We start from the raw sequence: 17,791 nt of genomic DNA on the forward strand, positions 1-17,791 counted from the left end.
TGCATTGGTGGAAACAAAGAGTCAGGAAGTTCTGTGAACTTTCTCCCAGGAGGTATAAAAAGGAAAGAACTGCTAAAACCAGGGGATCATTTCCGTGTATGGGAGGTCACAGGTAGTGACCGTGAATCTGATCCATCCTCCTTTCCATCCTAATAAAAACTACTGATAGTAGATATGAAAGATAGAGGTACATGAGAATCAAAACCACGTCAATGACTTTGAAATGCACTGCCGAATACTCAAAAATAGCACTTAATTCTTTGATTTTTATTTCCAAACGGCAATCACTACATTTAATGTAATGGTTGCACAAGAGATACTGTAAGCGATGTCCAAGTACAGAGCATGTGCAGTGTGTGCATTTTAACAAAGGCAGTTAAAAAAACAAAATGCCATGGTAAGCATCATCCTCTGAAGCATGTGGTGGTATACAATCAACACCATATACATCGTAATATAGTTTTGCAATATAGCATGCCTTTTTTGTTCCATGTATTGGTTTTCTTTGTAAGATTTTGTGGTCCTTTAGAAGCGTTTTTAAAACACACGTAGTCCTTGCTTTTGCTGCATTCACACTTGCTACAGCTTGTATGTGTGTGGTGTCAATTCCCACAATGAAACATTTCAAGGACGAAAATGTATAGTACTTTGTACGAATAGCATCGAACGCTCAAGTAGCCCCCACCATGGCTGAAAGCTGCAGTCGAGAACGAAATGCCTTAAGTGTCACTAGATGCTGGCTGCAAACACTCTCCACCTGCATAGAATTCCATTCAAAAAGTGTTTTCTGCAGTAATACAGCTTTTTCACTGGAAATGTCGTTCTCAAGAGCTAATTTTCCTTCTTCTTTGCGTCATAAGGGTGAGTTTGAGGAATCCATCAAACAGGTATTAAGGCGTCTTAAGAAGTATGTTTTTTATGTCTCTCAGCCTATCAAGCATATCAACTTGCCGCTTGCCGCTTGCTTGTCCCAACTCAGCTCCATCCAGACTCCTTACATGTTGTTAATATTTGGATTTTCCAGGTTGTAGATGAGGAGTAAAACCAAACCAAATTCAAGCTACAAAATGTACCTTCAGAAACTTACTGGGGATCCAAATCTCCAACACTCTCTCACAGTAACAGCTGTGCCCTTTATAATCTCAAACCCATCCATCACTTGATTGGCATTCCATGTACAGTATGAAACAGTTCCTTCTTTTGCATTATGGCTTATCTTACATTCTGTTGTCATTCATTTCCATGGAGCGCCGGTGCAGTCATTGTCCCCTCTCAAAGTGTGAATGCAGCACTTGTTAGACAATATTAACATGAAACATTAGGACAACAAGCCCTGAGATAATATTCAAAGAGGTCATGATCTAGGTAGCATTTTTGGACATTGTACTGAGACAACAGCTTAGCTTGGGGAAAACGCACAACATGTTCTGACTTGTTTTCATTCACATTGGACACTGCATGACAACAAACACATAGAGTAAGTGTTACATTTAAATCATGTGTTACTTTTCTACTCTTTCACAGCAACTTTTTTTGGATGGTTTATTTTTGGTTGTCATTATTCTTGTGTAATACTTATGTTCTGACTTGAGCCATATATGGAGTCACAGCACATGTTAGACCTCATTAAAGTACTTCCAATCATCTCATTGGCGTCCATTAAATGTGACACTTCATATTATGGACTTTTTTATTTATTTTGAGAATGGCATGCATTTTTAATTTCAGATTTTTTTATTTTGCATTGCTTTTATCTTGTAAAACTTGTACAGCCCTTTCTATGTTTAAGGATATTCCCACTTGTATTACAACTTGGGTCTAGTTGTAATAAATAGTTTTGGCCATCATTTATATCAGAGGTGACAACTTTGTACTCACTAACTTAATTGCTGAAACACGGGACCACACCAACATCAAAACAACCAAGACAGACAAGGCTAGAAACAAGAAATCCAAAACTTGTCTTCCTTGATTCCGCCTCCAAAGGCGAAGTCTTCAGTTTGACAATTAGAGGGGATGTATTCTGCCACTCCAGCATCATCAGGTCAGTTTTGCTACATAATTAATAGCCTGACACCTGGGAGGGACCCATCACCTCATTGATAAGTTAGGCTCTTGTTTGCTTCCGAAATCTGCTAAAGTTTTGGAAAAACAATCCAACAGTATTTTTCTGTTTTTACTTTTAGTATTACCTCATTAACAAGCGGTGTGCAGGTCCAGAGAGGATAACCAGTAGCTCCATGCTGGTTGTACAGTAAGACACAAACACACAAGTTTTCAAAAGTGCTTTCCACAAGTGGGTCTGCGTTTCAAAATGCAAGTGACTGAGTGAGTGAAACACCAGCCTGTTATATGAAAGTGTGTTGAGGGCCAGATAAACTCCAAAATGGATGTGAAGACAGACAATGGGCAACGATGTCCTTCATTGGGTGTCTGCATAGGTGGATGGTCGCGCATAATTTTGGGCTGCATGTAGACCCTCCTGGCTATGTGGATGCAAAAAGTAAATGTTTTACTCAAATGAACAGTGTATTCCTTGTGTACAAGAGATCTGCGTGCAATGTGCAGAAGATGAAGAACGGAGGGAAAACTTTGGCAAGTGCTCATGGGCCACATGGAGTTGTGTTTATTACTTCTGATTAACATGAAGCAGAAGGTATTCAGTGAACACTACACATATATACTGTATATGTAGCACTGAATATTGAGTGAACAAATACTGAGGGAAAGAATTTGCTACCCCCTATCTCTCATGGAGAGTATCTGGATCTCAGCTATTGCGTTATTTGAGTACTATGTTATCATAACTGAGAGAAATAATGGCCAAAGCTGCATAACTGATAGCCTTTAACCTTTTTTTATTTTTTATATATATGGCCATAGCACGATTTTAGAAACCCTACCAGTTCTTGCATTTACACAACCACAATGTGTTTCCATCATAACCAGTAGCTACATGTTGGTTGTACAGTAAGACACACACTGTACTGTAATGTCCATATTGAATATGTAGACATTACAGTACATAGCACAAAGGGACACGTGTTATCCCAGCTTAAGCACACACATTAATAAAGGAGACCAAAGGCACTAATGGTGGTATTTAAAACCTCCTCGTGTAGGAGTACACACAGTCTATGGTTCCATTTGAATATGCAGCTCTTTTGTTTCAAGTGTTTTCCCAATCTCATTTTCTTTGGTCTGCTCTGGAATAAACCCATTGCAAGCATCCACAAACAGCGGAAAATCAGACAAGCTAGTGTTGCACTCTTTGTCTTCATTCTCATCTTCTCCTTCGTCCTTCCTTTTCCCTTCATCTGCAGTGGATGTGCTGCAGTCAAAAGTGGGCGTGCTGCAGCCGTAGGCCTCACTGTGAGGCCTGCGAGCCTCGGCCGGGATGTTCTTCTTCAGGTCCCGGTTCCTGTTGCGTTTGGCCAACTTGGACACGGAGCCCAGGCGGTTGAAAATGTTGTCCTCAGACGTGGTCTGGTGGTTGGAGTTCCGGTCGCACTGCTCTGCCCCTCGCAGGCGAAGGTTGTTCAGCTTGGAGTCGATGCTCTCTTGGGAGGAAGTCTTATAGCTGTTGGTGTCCAAGCTGTTGAAGATGGCACGGCGCTCTGGGGAAAGCATGTCCAGGGACAAGGCACGCTGGTCCAAGCCCAGCTGACGTCTCTCCATGCTCCGGATGGTGGCAGCTCGCTGCAGCTTGTCGTGGACCTCAACACTCATACGCCGACGAGTCTCCCGGAACTCTGCTCGCACATTTGCTTTCCATTCTGCTGCATGAGCCTTGATCCCTCCAACCTTGGCCAAAGACAGTTGCAACAAATCAGTATGTCAGTTATAAGTGTATGTATACCTTGTTTAACAATAATGCTGCCTTGACAGTCATTTGAATTCCGTCAAGAGTGACCAGACTTAATGTCATCCCAATGCGTTCTGCAACACATTAAATCAGCGGTCCGCATTCTTAGGGCCCACTCCAATGCATTTTGAGATAATTAAAAGGATAGGATAGAAACCATATTCTTACTCTAATCTTTGCCTTTTTTCTTGCATATTTAACCAAATATTTACCCTCTCAGGCCTCCACACATCATCCTGATTAATCAGGCTACACCTCGTTAGTTTACTGTATGAGGCAGTATAGAGATTGCTTTGTTTTAAGGGGACACAAAAAGAAAGGTTCATATCTACTGCATTATATAACAATGCAACGCTAATTTTATAGTTCCCCTTTAGAAACACAAAACATACACAATTTGTGGTCTATTAAAGGGCAATCTTAAAATTCACATTCAGCAGGACCTATTGCATGTCCTATCAATAAACCAATCTAATAAATAGGATATACGGCCATTAGCATGGAGTTTTTCAGGATAATGTTAGTCGCTGCGATATCCAATTCTAAGTAGCACCACAATATGCATACGCCTTATGGGTTGTGTTAAAATTAGTCCGAGTTTGTTCGAACTTGACTTTTTGAAAAGGTGTCTGCCCTAGTCTGTTAACAGTGCGACTATAGTGATTACACTGAATCAATTTTTACTTTTGTAATGGATTAATTATTTTTTTAGCATTTATCAAGCAGAATGTATGTAATGTATTTGCTTGTTCACAGATACAAGAGTTGCTGTCTTCTCTCCTTATCATTAACTGACTACTTTGAATGATATTACTGTTGGTTCGGACGAATAAAGCACTTTTAGGTCATAACACTGCAAACACATAAACAATTATCACATTTCTGTACAATGATGCATATCTATGTAATATACGTAATATTCACTTAGATTTCATCTCCATAAACATGTGATCTGTATCTGGATACAGTGTCTGAATAATAACATCTGAACTTGGAATCAGTAAGCATTGTCATTCGCTTTATTGATCCCGTAGTGCCATTTGATCTCAATATGCAAATTAGGTAGGAGAGACAGACAAGACACCCAGATAAAAATCCCATAATACAACCAAACAAACAAACATTTGCTCAGAGCTGTGATGGAATTGGAATGTCACAGATATAAACAGGCTAAAAGATCAATCAATTCATAGATACAAATAGTTATTAAATAATGTATAATCAACATGAATATTGGTCGTAGTCCTATTTGATAAGTGATAAATCAGAAGATGTCATAGCTTGTCCTATTCCGGTCAGGAATATAACATGATTATCAACATCTTCATTATGAGAGCATACCTCTTCTTTTGTCTTTTTAGACAGCACCCTCAGCCAGTCACCAATCATGTTCAGCACTGCAGCAAAGTAGGCCAGACCACCCAGGATCCAGAACCACACCAGTGGTCTGTACCACTTCCGGTACTGAATCCTTCTGTCTCCCCCTAATTAGAAAAAAAGACATGAATGACTGAAGAAATGTACAACACTTTGCTGCTGCCAGCATGCATCTCCACCTGAACCAGGAATAACCAACGAATACCTTTCACAAAAACTGAATGTCATATCAGCTGAGTGAGGTCTTCATCCATCACACATGCACCAAGAGAGCTCTGAAATATTAGGTCTCGGCCTGTTCGTTGTATGTTTTGTGTTGTGTTTGTACTTCCTGTTTTATTTTGTTAATTACCTGTTCTCTGTTGTTTCTACTTCCTACCCCCAGGTGTTCCCAATCTGTTCGTTAGTGTCCTCACCTGTGTCTCGTTCCCTCTCACTTCTTGGTGTGTATATAGAGTCTGTTTTGTTTGTCTCTTGTTGCCAGTTTGTTTTCGTACTTTGATGTCAAGAGTTCCAGCATTAGTCCCGTCTTCCTGTTTCCCAAGTGTTTGATTCCCTGGCTTCCTCGACCTTGTTTCCGTGACTCGATTCTGCCCTTGCCTGATCCTTGTCTGCTGTGCTGTTACGCTGAGTATCTGCTCGTGTACCAAACCTGTTTCCGTGACCCGACTCTGCTCCTGGATTACCCCTTGATACTTTGTATGATCAACTGTCTATGCGTGTACCATAGCAACTGCAAGGTTTTCAGTAAAGACTATTTCCATTCAACATTTATCTGCCTCTGTGTCGTGCAATTGAGTCCCACCTCCCTTCTGTCTTGATCGTACAGTTGCATGAAATGAACATTGACTGTGTGTAGAAGCTCATGAATAGTTTTTACTCGGGGGGGGGGGGGGAAATATGGTTGTAAAGTGATGCACATAGAACCATTTTATAAAATATACTCTTTGAATTGTTTTAGTGTAATTGTTTTTTGTTTCACATACAAGATGACAATGCTTTAAGATCATGTATTTCTGCACGGACATTAATGATCCCTAAAGAATGAATCCTAATGTAAAAAAATATTTAATTTTGTGAAGATTTATCTTGTTCACTGGTTTATTTAGCTAAGAGTAACATTATACTGGTGACAGTGAGTGTGTTTGTCAATTCTTGCAGTGAGTTTTGCTGGGGTTTAACAAGCCAAGTCCTTTTTCTCTCATTGTCAACTAAATATGCTACAAGCTAAGGCTCCACTAGTGACTCGCTAGATGTATTTATTTATTATTTATTAATAAAACAGACTGAAAAAATGAGAAGTCTGCATTTCAAAGTTACGTCGTTATGCCCGCTGTCACCTTTGCCTTAGGATTGAGAAACATCATTGCTGGAATTAAAGCATATCTTCAGCTACGCTGTCAAGAACAAGGTCTAAAAACACTAGATTCTGCTCTTCAGTTGGCACTTAAAAATGAAGCTTCCCATCATGCTAGTTGGATGTTGATATGACGGATACTTTCAAGGCATGAGAGCAGACCATTTAATGCCATGTCACTGTCCAACCATTATAGGCTTTGGAAGACCCTTGTTAGACTTTCTTAGAGGACAATTTGCGAAACATTACAACATTACGCTGTTGCTAGGTCTCTAGTTAGTGTAAATGCTTATTCAGCAGCATTCACGCTACTGTTCTTATACTATTCATAAGTGTGAATGCTGATTCAGCAGAGATCATTCAAGTATCAATGTTCTGTTCTTTAACACAATGTGTGCTTACATTCAACTTTTTTCTACCCTTTATAATTTTTTAATTGCTTTTTTGAAAAAAATTTTTTAACAAAAGTCAATAAAGAGAATTTTCAAGTCCTCTTAAACCTACTCTACTTCTAAATGCTACTCCTTCCACATTCTTTCGATCTCACTCTCCTGTTTCAGTCACACCGACTGTGTTTCACAGTGAAACTCAAGCACAAGGCTGTGACACGGTAGTCTACTGGTCTCTTCATTAGCATCACAGTGTCATTTGGGCCATCGGCCATTTATATCCACGGGTCTCCCTGCCCCCTCTGAGTGGAAGCTGATGTAAAAATGCTCTTTTATGTGAGTAGCAGTACTCACATAATTTACTTAGGTAAAAATAGCAAACTACACTATACAAATACTTGAAAACATCCTGCATTCAAAAGTATAAGCATCAAAATATAAGTACTAAAAGTAAATATTTTGATTATGGAGAACTTCAGAATAATATATATATATATTATTGAATTATAATTATTGATTCAATCATGTGTTTGTCACTTTAATGGTGCAGCTGGTAAAGATGGAGGTCATTTTAATTATTGTATACACTGCTGGGTGGCTTAATATATGATATTATATTAGGCCTATATATTGATACAAAATATGAATAAATAAATTATCTATACTTCAGGGATTCTCTTTGACAGGTGATCCACAAATAGAGTTGTGTTGTATCATAAAGTGCATATCTACAGATAGGGACTATTTTCAACAATAAAACAAGAATATTGTGTGCATTACTCCCACCCATGTTAGCTTTGGGCCAATAGAAACTCTGATATGATTGTGAAACACAGCAATACGTTCATTATTTTAAACTTTATGTACTTACTGAAAGTCAACTTTAGACTTGTAAATTTAAATGTCAAGATTTATTAGTAATCTGTCAGTCTTGCTACTGTTCATTTTGTAAAAGCTTGGCCGGGATCAATAACATGAAAAGTATAAATGCTGTTAAGTTGAGTCTGAATGTAATTTCAATACAATTACCCTCTTTATGTTGAATTAACATAATTCAAATTGTAATTAATTTCTGTTTATCACTATGAAGCCAATCTGAAGTATTTAGGTTTTAGAATACAAATAGTTCCAATGGCATCTCAGAGTACAAATGGTAGTGAAGGTTAGTCTGTGTTATGATGAGTACAGTACTTGAGTAAATGTACTTAATTACATTCCACCACTGAAAATCAGGGTTTATGCTGTAAAAAATATGTGGTTAATAACTATTGATAACTGAGGAGCGGTGAACATAATTGAAGTTCCAGCAACTTCACAAACATACTGTATTAAACCATGGCCTAAACAAAGACATATGGCTCTTCAGTGTACTTCAGCTGGTTTATGTGTTTTTATGAAAGAAGCGCCATCTCATGGTGAAACCCTGCAATTGAATGAATGGGCTTGTTGACAGTGGAATCTAGACACGCCCGCTCAGGAAACATAAAGAGGGGGGCAGAATACCAGCAGCTGGGATTTGGAAGGCAGTCGGCTGGAAGTTCCAGTACTAAACATTCTAAATTTGTCCCAGATTATTTCTGGTTGCAGTATATATGAAGGATATTCGCTGACACGAAGTAAACAAGACAGTATGAGAAATATAGTTATTTGATTTTTTTTTTGTTCAGTAGAAACCCAAAATACAAATATGAACTGGGAAATGAGAAAAATATATGACCTTTCTTCATTTTCTTGTAAAAAAGTTATATATAACCCTAAATTATAATCAAAAAGAAACTGCAACTCTAAATTACCTAAATATCATCCAAGTCTGATAGAACTTTTCATATGTTCTGATCTGTGTTTGTGATCTATAAATAAGAAACTAATCAGTTCATCAGAACATTTCCATTCATGAATATATTGACTATGATAAGCTCACCTGCAACATAGTCACCTATTCCAACTGTTGTCAGAGTGATGACAACAAAATATGTTGACTCCAGAGCCGTCCAGCCCTCAATGTGTTTGAATATCACAGCTGGGACAGTGACAAACAAGATGCAGCCAGCCAGGATGAAGAGGAGAGTGGAGGCCACACGGATTTTAGTCTGACTGATCTGATTGTGTTTATTCTGTGAGAGAAAGTCAAACACAAGAAAAGTAAAGATAACATGTAAACCATAAAACTTGTCTCGCTTTCAGAAGGGTTCTGATGGTGTTTGGACTCTTTAGTGGCTTCCCACAGAGTCGGTGAAAGGATGTTGATGAATCAGTCACTGTGGCTTAGGGTTTTCACAGAATACTCAACAAATCAACTGTCCAAACCATTCATCGACACCGTGCGTCGATGTGAAGTAATAAAGCAGTAGCAATGCCTCCCGCTGAACTGGGAACGTCTGGAGGAAGCCCCTGTCCTGGGGATCTTTAACTCACACCTCCGGCGGAGCTTTTCAGACATCCCTGTGGAGGTTGGGGGCATTGAACCTGAGTGGGCGATGTTCAAAACCTCTATTGCTGAAGCTGCGGTGATGAGCTGTGATCTTAAGGTCTTAGGTGCCTCAAGGGGCGGTAACCCTCGAACACCGTGGTGGACCCCGGTGGTCAGGGAAGCCGTCCGACTGAAGAAGGAGTCCTTCCGGGTTATGTTATCCGTGAGGACTCCGGAAACAGTTGCAGGGTACCGAAGGACTAGAAGGGCGGCAGCTTCTGCCGTGTCAGAGGCAAAGCAGCGTGTGTGGGAGAAGTTCAGAGAAGCTATGGAGAAGGACTTTCGGTCGGCACCAAGGTGCTTCTGGAAAACCATCCGGCACCTCAGGAGGGGGAAGAGAGGAACGTTCCAAGCTGTGTACAGCAAGGGTGGGACCCTGCTGATTTCGACTGAGAAGGTTATCGGCCGGTGGAAGGAGCACTTTGAGGAACTCCTGAATCCGACTAACACGCCCTCTATGGTAAAGACAGAGCTGGAAGCTGATGGGGGATCATCGTCAATTTCCCTGATGGAAGTCACTGAGGTAGTCAAACAACTCCACAGTGGCAAAGCCGCAGGGGTTGATGAGATCAGTCCAGAAATGCTGAAGGCTTTGGGTGTTGAGCGGCTGTCTTGGTTGACACGCCTCATCAACATTGCATGGAAGTCTGGGACAGTGCCTAGGGGTTGGCAGACCGGGGTGGTGGTTCCCCTATTTAAAAAGGGGGACCAGAGAGTGTGTGCCAACTACAGGGGTATCACACTTCTCAGCCTCCCTGGTAAAGTCTACTCCAAGGTACTGGAAAGGAGGGTTCGGCCGGTATTCGAACCTCTGATGAAGAGGAACAATGTGGATTCCGTCCTGGTCGTGGAACAACGGACCAACTCTTCACTCTCGCAAGGATCCTGGAGGGGCCAGATCGGTTCTTAGCCGAGTGTGAAGCGGTTGGAATTAGGATCAGCACCTCAAAATCTGAGGCCATGGCTCTCAGCAGGTAACCGGTGGATTGTCTACTCCGGGTAGGGAATGAGCCATTACCCCAATTGAAGGAGTTTAAGTACCTCGGGGTCTTGTTCGCGAGTGAGGGGACGATGGAGCGAGAGATTGGCCGGAGAATCGGAGCAGCGGGGGCGGTATTACAGTCACTTTACCACACCGTTGTGACGAAAAGAGAGCTGAGCCAGAAGGCAAAGCTCTCAATATACCGGTCGATCTTCGTTCCTACCCTCATCTATGGTCATGAAGGCTGGGTCATGACCGAAAGAACGAGATCACGGGTACAAGCAGCCGAAATATGTTTTCTCAGACGGGTGGCTGGCGTCTCCCTTAGAGATAGGGTGAGAAGCTCAGCCATCCGTGAGAGACTCGGAGTAGAACCGCTGCTCCTTTACGTTGAAAGGAGCCAGTTGATGTGGTTCGGGCATCTAGTAAGGAAGCCACCTGGGCGCCTCCCTAGGGAGGTGTTCCAGGCACGTCCAGCTGGGAGGAGACCCCGGGGAAGACTCAGGACTGCTGGCAGGAGGGAGGGATGACCCCTCAGCTCTTTTATCAAAGCGCGGACATCTGCCTTTACAGCCTGCAGCTGGTTGTTCTGCATGATGGACTGCTGGATATTTTTTCTCCCTGCTGTTGTGAAGGCAGGTCAGAGTCTTTTCTTTGAAGGCCACAATCTCTCTCTCTAGGATGGAGAGTCCCTCTTGCAACACTTTAACACCGGTGGAGAGTTTGGGACTACAGCTAGGAGAGGAGGTCACATGGCTACTACTGAGACTGACTGATCTCCAAGGAGTCTGATTTCTGTTGGTTTCTTTTCTTCTTTTCTGCCACATTTCTTTTTGTCTGGAAGCTGTTGTAAAAATTATCCAGTCTATATTCTGATCCCTGTATCATGATGGTGCCATTGTAGTATATGTTGATAGTGAGGGATGGACAGGTGTTTTTCTTCCTTGTAGACTGTAATTAATCTTCCTTTTTTGATTCCATTGTTTTTAGCATTTGTGAAATTTTGACAAAAGGACGATGCGAGAAGAAAAGCAGTTTGATTTTAACCCTGCATTTTTCTTTCATTGCTAAATCTGCAATGATCCTGTCAGGGGAGTCCTGGAAGACTTTCTGGGTTTTAGGTGGGTCACATAGACAGGATACTGGATCTCTAGTCCTTTGAATGTCCGGTGACATAAGTGGGAGATCTTGAATTTTTTAACCGTAGACCTGTTACTGATTACTTAGTATTTACCTTTGTAGATATGTATTCCTGTTTATTTATAAGTACAATATCTCAACCATCTTACTGTTTTTATAGGTCACAGCAAATAGATTTTAATTTTATATTTCTATTATATATTTGTATTATTCTTTTCTTTAACCACTGTACACAACAGTATTCTCCCCTGTCTTGGAAGACTAAATATAATGTCATTACATTAAATTTTCTTATTTTGGGTCTAAAAGTATTTCAAATGTAAATAATACATTATGTCTATGAATTCGATTTTTTATGTTTAAACAACCATTATTGAAAGAAGAAAAACATCAATGTAATAGGGATTCCAAACGTTTGAGTAAAGGTAGGAAAAACGTGACATCAGAACTAACTGTGTATTGGGCTCTTGTGTACTAATGTCCTTATTTAAAACCAAGGGACCAAATACAACATTTCCTATACCATTTCCACAAAGCAGACTCATAGACGTTATGTTGGGACTCACCCGGAACATCTTCTCCACCTTGGCGATGCTTTTGACAAATATGGTACCAAGCTGGTCCCCAACGCCTGCCAGGAGAAATCCAAACAGTGGGATTCCAAATATTGCATACAGAATGCAGAAAATCTTTCCTCCTTCAGTGCTTGGGGCAATGTTACCATACCCTGTAGATGTAAAGGAGACAAAAGGGGGTTTTACAGGACAACATGAAGCAAACAAAAGCACAGAGCAGATTTAGTTACACATTATAATGGATCTAATGGATGTGCACGTAAGAACGGGATTGCAAGTGGTTATGGGTGTGCACAATGTGTATGTAAGCGCCTTCATTCAATGGATTAATGTGTGCAAGTGCCAAAGGAAGAACAGTGCCGTGTGTGTATGTGTTTTTGCAAACATGTCTAGATTAATTTGTTTTATGGTTTTATGATTCATTTTAATAAATACCTAAATATTTACTGCATTTTCCTAAAATGACACTGTAACAGCCATTAGGTCAGAGGTGGCCAACCCCCGGCTCACAAGCCGCATGCGGCTCTTTGCCCAGTTTCATGCGGCTCTTCAGTTCATATCGAATTATTTGTGAGTGTGTGTATGTGTGCTGTCAGTATGAGAGCATGACAGTGCATCTAATTTTGATGTGGCCCAAGAGCCAATCACAAAAATGCCTGCGATGCAGTGAACCAATCACCTTCGAGGGTGGAAAAACCTATCGTAGAGTAAACACTATCTGACCATCTGAGTTCGATCCTAAAATGGCAGGGAAAAAATGCACAGCTAAGCGAAAATATGAAGACCAACATAGGACGTTTTATTAGAGTGGGAGAGTTCGTATTCATATAAAAATGCTGCCTGACCGATTGCAAAGTGTTTTTGCGTTTGTTAACAAACTGAAACTGTTTAAGACACTTCTTCAAAAGGGACAATTAGCGCATTTTCCCTCTCTGCTAAAAGCAAGCGGACAAGCCGAAATGCAACATTGGTTGAAACCCTGCACGAAAACTTTGCGATCCGGTTCCATGATCTACAGCTGAAAAGGTCACAGATTACGTTCCTCGTCGACAGGATTGGTGATAAAGCGCAGCCCTGGTGGAGGCTAATATTCACTGGGAACGAGTCCGACTTACTGCCGAGTATCCGGACACAACTCTCGCTTTGGGCATACAGGGATTGGATGGCCCTCAGAAGTGACGCCTCACCCCATACTCCCGCAGCACCGCCCACAGTATCACTCGGGGGACCCGGTCTTACGCCTTCTCCAAATCCACAAAACACATGTAGACCGGATGGGCGTACTCCCAGGCCCCTCCAGGATCCTTGCGAGAGTGAAGAGTTGGTCCGTTGTTCCACGACCAGGACGGAATCCACATTGTTCCTCTTCAATCAGAGGTTCGACTACCGGCCGAACCCTCCTTTCCAGTACCTTGGAGTAGACTTTACCAGGGAGGCTGAGAAGTGTGGTACCCCTGTAGTTGACACACACTCTCTGGTCCCCCTTTTTAAATAGGGGAACTACCACCCCGGTCTGCCACCCCCTAGGCACTGTCCCAGACTTCCACGCAATGTTGATGAGGCATGTCAACCAAGACAGCCCCTCAACACCTAAAGCCTTCAGCATTTCTGGACGGATCTCATCAACCCCTGCGGCTTTGCCACTGTGGAGTTGTTTGACTACCTCAGTGACTTCTGTCAGGGAAATTGACGATGATCCCCCATCAGCTTCCAGCTCTGCCTCTACCATAGAGAGCGTGTTAGTCGGATTCAGGAGTTCCTCAAAGTGCTCCTTCCACTGCCCGTTAACCTTCTCAGTCAAAGTCAGCAGGGTCCCACCCTTGCTGTACACAGCTTGGATGGTTCCCCGCTTCCCCCTCCTGAGGTGCCGGATGGTTTTCCAGAAGCACCTTGGTGCCGACCGAAAGTCCTTCTCCATAGCTTCTCTGAACTTCTCCCACACCTGCTGCTTTGCCTCTGCCACCGCTTCTCTGCCGCCCTTCTAGTCCTTCGGTACACTGCAACTCTTTCCGGAGTCCTCCCGGATAACATAACCCGGAATGACTACTTCTTCAGTCGGACGGCTTCCCTGACCACCGGGATACAACACGGTGTTCGAGGGTTACCGCCCCTTGAGACACCTAAGACCTTGAGACCACAGCTCATCACCGCAGCTTCAGCAATAGAGGTTTTGAACATCGCCCACTCAGGTTCAATGCCCCCAACCTCCACAGGGATATCTGAAAAGCTCCGCCGGACATGGGCTTCCTCCAGACGTTCCCAGTTCACCCGCACTACCCGTTTGGGCTTACCAGGTCTGTCCAGAGTCTTCCCCCACCCCTTGATCCAACTCACCACCAGATGGTGATCAGTTGACAGCTCCGCCCCTCTCTTCACTCGAGTGTCCAAAACATGCGGCCTCAGATCAGATGATACGATTACAAAATCGATCATTGACCTTTGGCCTAGGGTGCTCTGGTACCATGTACACTTATGAGCATCCTTATGTTCGAACATGGTGTTTATTATGGCCATTCCATGACTTAAACAGAAGTCCAACAACAAACGACCATTCGGGTTTAGATCACGGAGGCCGTTCCTCCCAATCACGCCTCCCACATTCCCACGTGTGCGTTGAAGTCTCCCAGCAAGACTACGGAGTCCCCTACTGGAGCCCCCTGCAGGGCTCCATTCAGGGTCTCCAAGAAGGCTGAATACTCCGAACTGCGGTTTGGGGCATAGGCACAAACAACAGTCAGAGTTTTCCCCCCCATAACCCGAAGACGTAGGGAGGCGACACTCTCATCCACCGGGGTGAACTCCAACGTAGAAGCGCTCAGCCGGGGACTTGTGAGTTTCCCATGAGTGGTGGGCCCACAGGATGGATGGATGGGAGGTACCACGTAGCTTCTTGGGGCTGTGCCCGACTGGGCTCCGTGGCAAACCCAGCCACCAGGCGCTCGCTGTCGGGCCCTCCCTCTGGGCCTGGCTTCAGACGGGGGCCCCGGGCTTCCTCCGGGCAGGGTCTCCTTTCCTTTCCCTTTTTTTCAATAAGTCGTTTTGAACCATTCTTAGTCTGGCCCCACTTTAAGTTAAACAACAAAAACTAATTTTTCCTAATATATTTACAATTATTTAGAAATGTTATGTAACTTCAATCTAAGAGAATTTTAGTTTTTAGAAGAACATAACATAGCAGCCTAATAAAAAGAAAAATAATATGAGAATTAAAATACAAAATGAATATAATCAATATGTAATATAAATAATAAATACTAAGAATAATAATACAAACAGAATAATAATCAACATTAAAATTCAGGGGAGACAATTTGCCTACACTTCATTTGATGGGGGGGGTGGTAAGGGACCTGGATAATGGATAGGGGGGCGCTGGCCCAAAAAAGGTTGAGAGCCACTGATCTATTGTAATGTTTCCAGTTGTGAAATCGATATATACCCATATACTCAGAACATTCCCCTTGGTACTCTTAGTGTCATCTATAACATATTTCACAACTCATTGTCTACGGAGCAGACTTTATGCTGGATGACATCACAAATTCACAAATTTGTATCACTCTAGTTTAGAAAGTTGTTCATGTTAACTAAGATTTTTGGACTGTCTTATACCATAGGAATAACTGGGTGAAAATGGATGTAGTATAAATGAGCTGAATTACCACTTTTGGTCCACCTGTGGCAGTAATGACAGAGATAATGTGGGTCATACTGACAATAGTTGGACAGTTTAGTTTGGTTAAATGTTTCTTTCTTCAGATCAACAAAGCAGTTTATGATAGAGTAGGATATCCAATTGCATGAATCCATAGACATAAGGTTGAGTACAGGGAACATAATTGAGTGTGAGCCATTGAGTCATGACATAGTCACAGTACCTATGGTTGTGATGACAGTCCCAGCAAAGAAGAAGGCACTACCCAGATCCCAGTGGCTGGAGTTGTAGGAGGTATCACCTATGGGATTTACTCCGGCATTCACAGCCTCCACAGAGTGCTGGGGAGAGAAGTAGAGACAGAGGTACATAAGATAATCTTGTTCTTACTCTGGTTGTTGAGGATTCTGTCTTAATGTGATTTGGATTCAGCATCTTGCTCGATCCCTCCACTCTAATACAATTCGGGTTGGAGACAACAACAGGAACACCATTCTATACAGTATTATGTAATTAAAATATCTGAACAGAAAATATGTCGTTGTTCAGCTTATAATGTTTCCCTTTTATTCAAACTGTCACAGGACTGATCCAATTATATGAAGCATAGCATTAGTTCAGGCAGATCACTGAAGTCATATAGGCTGACATTGTGTTTGCAATATGCTTCACAATCATTGGCTTATTCACTGCTGTGTGGCGAGTAACATTCCAGTCATCGCGGCGACACTTATCACTGTTAATGTCATGAGGACTTTCTAATTGGTTGATAGTTTTCCCTAGCCTGGCTCTCTGTTCCTGTCTCCAGCCCCTGTTTACTTTCCCCAGGCCATGTACTTTCCTTTCACCTGCCATCCGCAAACCATTCACAATATGCCCTCAGACCTTCTTGCCAGTCATGGTTACCTAACCTTCCCTCCCACCTACAGACCGGCTCCCACATTCCTCATCAGTCCTGCAGTTACCTGGCCTTCCCCACCCACCTCCTCACCTGCATCTCATTCTATTATCACTCACTAACTAACTACATGTACTGGTCCACTTCTTTTGATTCCTTTGCCTTTCCCCTTGCTTGTCACCTGTCTGCCTGTTAGACACGGGCCTGACCTATTGCCTTACTTGGACTCCTGCCTTCTTTCCCCGGTACAGGCTCCATTTGTCCCTCTATCAGTTTAACTGATCAATGCTCAACTCAGGGACGCTAGTAAACATGTAAAGTGAGACGTGATAGATTGTGTCTAAGTTCTTGAGATGTATACCGTGAATTTTGGTGGCTCTTAACATGGTGAATGGAATGTGATTAATTGGCTGGTTGTTTTTTGTTTGCTTATTTTTATCTCAGGCTTATGTCTGCATATGTGTTCTTATGTAATGTGTTTTTTATTGTTATGTCTGGTCTTGATGCAGCAATTTCCCTTTCTCCAAGACAATTTCTCCCATGGGAGACAATCAAAATAACCTAAACTATTAGGATGAGTATACGCTAAAAGGCCAGATGCAAAGAAGATACCTGTAAACAAGAGCCTATTTAAATTCCTGAGAAATTAAATAACAAATAATTGTGTCTATTAGATTTTACTTGTGGCAATTGCCACAGCACAAATACGATATCTATAAAATATTTCTCTGCTGAAGGAAGTTACGTCTTACATCTGATCATTTTTGTGTTTTTTTTTAATTTAATTGATAAAAAGGGAACACGTTGCATGTTGATGATTCTCTTCTGATGCTTTTTTTCCCCTGCTAATGCCATTTACCGCAGCCTCTCCGTCTCAGACACCTGATCGCATCCACCTGTCAATATATGATCTCCTTCTACAAGGACAAAAACTGACCACAATCTGTATCAATATCAAATCAAATCAAATTTATTTGTATAGCCCAATATCACAAATTATACATTTGTCTCAGTGTGCTTTACAGACTGTACCGGACACGACACCCTCTGTCCTTAGACCCTCGCATCGCACAAGGAAAAACT

At 42.1% G+C, this 17,791-nt stretch overlaps 1 protein-coding gene across 1 annotated transcript in view; it reads right to left on the reverse strand.

Annotated features, from left to right (window-relative positions):
- Window positions 1–210: 210 nt before the first annotated feature.
- The window catches only part of LOC115003823 (potassium channel subfamily K member 10-like), a 43,886-nt gene continuing 26,305 nt past the window's right edge, over window positions 211–17,791 (reverse strand). Inside the window, exons 3-7 of the mRNA XM_029425757.1 lie at window positions 16,034–16,151; window positions 12,147–12,307; window positions 8,910–9,102; window positions 5,207–5,349; window positions 211–3,804 (exon numbers count right to left, since the gene is read on the reverse strand). Coding sequence (XP_029281617.1) covers window positions 3,136–3,804; window positions 5,207–5,349; window positions 8,910–9,102; window positions 12,147–12,307; window positions 16,034–16,151 — 1,284 coding nt within the window. The 3' untranslated portion in view covers window positions 211–3,135. The remainder of the gene's footprint in view (window positions 3,805–5,206; window positions 5,350–8,909; window positions 9,103–12,146; window positions 12,308–16,033; window positions 16,152–17,791) is intronic.

This window comes from Cottoperca gobio, chromosome 24 (assembly GCF_900634415.1).
Source record: "Cottoperca gobio chromosome 24, fCotGob3.1, whole genome shotgun sequence".
In the NCBI taxonomy this organism is placed as follows: domain Eukaryota; kingdom Metazoa; phylum Chordata; class Actinopteri; order Perciformes; family Bovichtidae; genus Cottoperca; species Cottoperca gobio.